The sequence below is a fragment of the Gigantopelta aegis genome, chromosome 15, assembly GCF_016097555.1.
Source record: "Gigantopelta aegis isolate Gae_Host chromosome 15, Gae_host_genome, whole genome shotgun sequence".
Taxonomy (NCBI): Eukaryota; Metazoa; Mollusca; class Gastropoda; order Neomphalida; family Peltospiridae; genus Gigantopelta; species Gigantopelta aegis.
In genome coordinates, this window is record NC_054713.1 from 19485750 (window position 1) to 19490684 (window position 4935).

The window sequence follows — 4935 nt, forward strand, 5'->3', positions numbered from 1 at the left end:
AACACATTCCATAGTTTGTACATGCATGACGGTTTTGCCCCGTACACGTTCGTGGGGTGTCATTCTCGATTTTAACAATTTCCAGGAAGGTCCATTAATCACCGTGGAATATTATTTCTGTCAATATTTTTCATTCTGTTGATCATACAGTTGTTATTATTATTTTTCAGTCATTTTTATTGTTTGAATCTGCGATTTACTTATTATAAAAAAAACGTCAACTTTCAAATTTCACTTCTGACCCCAATTGTCCTTCAAGATCTTTGGTGGTCATAAAACCTACTGTAATACTGTACTACCGGTTGTAATGTTTGCCCAATTAATTCACTGTTATCATATAACCATTCCCCACAGCTAATATACCTTACAATTTTGGCAATTGTAAATTCTTATTAGAGTTCCCCTACTCTTTTTGAAGATTATATAATTGATCAATCAGTTTTGGTGGCTGGATTTACCTCAATCGGTTGAGTGCTCGCTTGAGGTGCTTGCGTCGCAAGATCGAATCACTTCGGTAGATCCATTCAACTGATTGGTTTTTATCTCGTTACAACCAGTGCATCACAACTGGACAAATACCGTGGTATGTGCTTTCCTGTCTGTTGGAAAGTGCATATAAAAGATCCCTTGCTGCATTAGAAAAAATGTAGCAGGTTTAGACATCCAATAGCCGATGATTAATTAATCAATGTGCTCCAGTGGTGTTAAACAAAACTTCTTTTTTTTCAATCAGTTTTCACAATATCAGTCATGTGACTGTATATCAAAATCTTTTCTTAAACTTATTATTTCTTGTAGAATGAATATCTTAATAGCATAAATGGAAATTAAATTTCAATAAATCCTATTGTTGGAAAAGCATTATTTTGCTTCATTGTATTATGGAGATAAAACGTTATTATATCTACAGTCTTTGTCAATGTTACCATGAAGACAGAACATTATTTAACTTCTTTCAGCATTACATGTTATAATTTACACTAAGGGTCTTTGTTGTTTTTAAATTCCTTTTAAATAATTTGCACCCTTTTATGAATGTATTTTTCACTTGATTCAAATGTCTTAATACATGCAATCAATATGCGTTAGGTTACTTATTAATTTACCTGCAAGCTCATTACCAGAAAACATGTGAGCCCTCTTTTTTTTGGTTTTCTGGGGTTTTTTCACATATATATATATATATATATATATATATATATATATATATATATATATATTTTTAACATATTAATGTTTGCCATTGTAACCAAAATCTGATACAGTTTGTACCCGATCCGTCAGTGCTCGGCCCCCGCCCCCCCCCCCCCCCCCCCCCCCCCCCCGCCCAAAGTTGTTACTACGAGCTTGCTAGGTCTTGTAATGATTGTAATAAACAATTATTTTTAGTAATTCTACTCACATAGTGCAAGTGGGCGGAAATAGCCTATGTTAAAATTATCACCGAATCAAGGCTTGGTAATGTCACCTAACTTTCACTACATATGCTACAATGTAAAATTGTGTATTGCAGCTGGCTTTTGAAAATTCCATGAGCGATCTCACATTTATCTCACTTTTTAAGGGGAGCTATCTCTCTCGCTCCCAATTACTCCCCTGAGACTTACTTCAAGGAGAGTAAATTTTAGCCACTTAACATGTGAACAAGCCGAGAACGAAGTAAAGCGATACGTCATAACGGTGACGTATCGCTGCTGACGTAAGTTAGTTGTTCACGTGACTCCTAGGTAATATCTTAAATGGTTCCTCATCACCTACGGTTGGTCAGCTATTACTCACTCCCTTCAATCAGCGCTGGTTTAAGGATCCGCGAGGTCTGTAGCACAAATAACAGCGGGGCCCCATCCCAGGATATATATTTTGCAACCCCCTCGGGGAGAGAGGGAAATGACCTGGGGAAAATAAATGTACACGTCACTGCAAGGCCGACTGAAGCGCAGGGACGTAGCATGTGCTACATGTGTTACTAGGATAAATTGGCCCTGCCTTCCCTGCCTTCAATCTTATCTTATTTATGGCTGTAGACATATATTTAAGATAGGGGTACATATTATAGTTTTGGTAATGAATACAAAATGCCAGACATTCATGACTAATTTTTACTCTTTAATTTTTTCAGACATACAAAAGTGACATCATTTCTGGTCGAATTGGTAAACATTCTACGAGTGGCCTTGAAGTCAAAATTGAAACTGTTGAGTGTGATGATCTGCAACCATCAATGACAACTGAAACTATGTTGCATTCACAGACCTCGTCACCTTTCCAACCCATGTTGCATCCGCAGACTATGGACAATTCACCGGCTGTGGAACATTTGCAGTCTATGTCGTATCCACAGCCAGTGACACATTCACAGACTGTGGCACATTTGAAGCATGTGGAAAATTCACAGCCTGTGCAAGATTTGAAGCCTGTGGCATATTTCAAGGTTGTGGAAAATTTGAAGCCAGTGCAAGATTTGAAGCCTGTGGCATATTTTAAGGCTGTGGAAAATCCACACCCTGAGCAAGATTTGAAGCATGTAGCACATTTCAAGGCTGTGGAAAATTTACACCCTGTGCAAGATTTGAAGCATGTAATACATTTCAAGGATGTGGAAAATTCACACCCAGTGCAAGATTTGAAGCCTGTGGCACATTTCAAGGCTGTTGGAAATTCATACCCAGTGCAAGATTTCAAGGCTGTGGAAAATTCACGGCCTGTGAAAGATTTGACGCCAGTGGCACATTTCAAGACTGTGGAAAATTCACAGCCTGTGATACATTTGCAAATTGTGCGAAATTCACAGTCAAATTTGCAGCTTGTATCACATTCGCAACACATATCACATTCACAGCCTGTGATACATTTGCATCCTGTGTCACGTCAAACTGTGCCACCTTTACAACCTATGTTACGTTTAAAAACAGTGCCAAATGTACGACTAGTTTCTTTGGTCCAAACTCTGCCCCAGTTTCATCTGGTTGTCAAGACATTGCAAAATCCTTCTGACATACAGATTGTACCATACAATAAGAGTACTAACACTAACAACCAGAGTGAAGCTGAACATTTGGTAGTGGAGAAAGATGAAGAAAAGACGGAGCTGTTAAATAATCATGAAGAGTCGGATCCGAAACCAGACTCTGATGAAGAGATGACTAAGAGTGTTAAGGATGAAATATTAGACTCTTCTGAATCAGACATGGAGGTTAAAAAAGAAGAAGAGAGCTTGAACAATTTGGCTAGATATGAATCATTGGATGGGGATTATGTCATCTTTAGAGATGATGATGATGATGAATGCAAAACCAGAAAAAGGAGGAGACAAAGCAAAACATCGGATGATGAAGATTATCAACCATCCAGTGGCGAAAATGAAGAGGAGGAAAGTGATGATGATGATGATGATGAAGATAGTGACTGTGAAAAAGATTATATTTACCCTTGTGAACGCAAGCCTCTTGATGAACTAGAACCAGAGGTCAAGATCACAACCATCACTGAATATTCATGCACATACTGTTTGCAGGTGTACTCGAATATGGATGATGCTAAATCTCACATTATGACTCATTACGAATACCGCTGTGAAGACTGTGATGAGAAGTTTCTGACAGATCGACAGTTGAATTCACATAAAAGAAATAGCCATAAAACCGAACCACCATCCAATTTGCTTATCTGTTTGTTTTCTGGCTGTGAACACATGGAAAAATCGAAGGAAGCCATTTTAAGACACGTCCAATCTGCTCACGCAGATGAAAAATCTTTTATCTGTGCATGGTGCTCGCGCTCTTCAAGGACTCTTGATCAGTTCAAGAAACACATACAGTCTGTTCATTACTCCTCATCTGGCCGCAGATCTAACAATGCGGACTGTCTTTGCGACACTTGTGGTGTTGCATTTGCAAATCTCAAGCACCTGAACCTACACTTGAGGAAAGTCCATTCCATCTCGAGCACACCGCATGGTCGACTCTGCGACATGTGTGGCCTGTTTTATTCAAACCTGACCGAGCACATGCTCACACATGCATTGCACAGTATCCCTTGCAAGTTCAGCGGCTGCAGCGTAAAGTTCAAATCGATATCTAATATGTTGAGCCACTATAAACACGTTCATATGGGTGTCAGAAAACACCACTGTACCTTCGAAGGCTGTACATATAATGCCAGAAATAGAGTGCAGGTGAAATCACATATTGATACGGTTCACCTGAACATTAGAAGATTTCCTTGCACCTGGGATGGTTGTGATAAAAGTTTCTTTGAAAACAAGCATCTTCTGGTGCACATGCGCATTCACTCGGATATAAAACCACTGAGCTGTGATCTTTGCGACTACACCTGTCGACAGCGGGCTGCGTTGAACTGGCATATGAACAAAAAACATGGTCAGGAGGCCGCTGAAAAGAAGAACAACTGTCAGCCTGTTCGTGGTATTCCGGCCATTAATCAAGGCAGAAAACCTGGACGCAAAGCCAGAGGAAAGAAAGCAAAGAAATCAACAGAATAGTAGCCTTTTAATCTGGAAACACTTCTTACACAGTTGCCAAACTTGACAAAATAGTTTTCCTGTAATTTTCATAATTTTGCCAGTAAGATTGTAGACATTTAATTGAAATCTATAGTCTTTTGTAAATAATTTTAGTTTTGTTTGATACAGGAAAAAATAAAAGTGTTTTGGGAATTTATTTTTTAAAAGTTTGCGTCCAATTTAGAAAACAATCTGCTCAGAAATAAATGACTTGTAGTAAGTGTCATAGCTTGAAAAAAAGGCGTTCACTGTGAGACGGACTATAAGTGTGATAATTATTAGATGTATACAATGTATGTATGGCTGGGTAAGTTTAAAGGGACATACCCTAGTTTTTTTAAACACTTAGGCATATTTTTCACTATTAGAGCCGTTTCTGATCACCAAAGTGTTTCTGGTTATCCTGGTGTTTC

General features: G+C 38.5%; 1 protein-coding gene across 1 annotated transcript; it reads left to right on the forward strand.

Annotated features, from left to right (window-relative positions):
* Positions 1–1792: 1792 nt before the first annotated feature.
* LOC121390263 (transcriptional repressor CTCFL-like) lies at positions 1793–4679 on the forward strand. The gene has a single exon (XM_041522045.1). It carries the CDS (start codon positions 2222–2224, stop codon positions 4499–4501), a length of 2280 nt encoding a protein of 759 aa, XP_041377979.1. The 5' UTR covers positions 1793–2221; the 3' UTR covers positions 4502–4679.
* Positions 4680–4935: the final 256 nt, after the last annotated feature.

Excerpts from the sequence above, each read along its gene's own strand:
- LOC121390263 (XM_041522045.1), top strand. The coding sequence starts at position 2,222 with ATGACAACTGAAACTATGTTGCATTCACAGACCTCGTCACCTTTCCAA.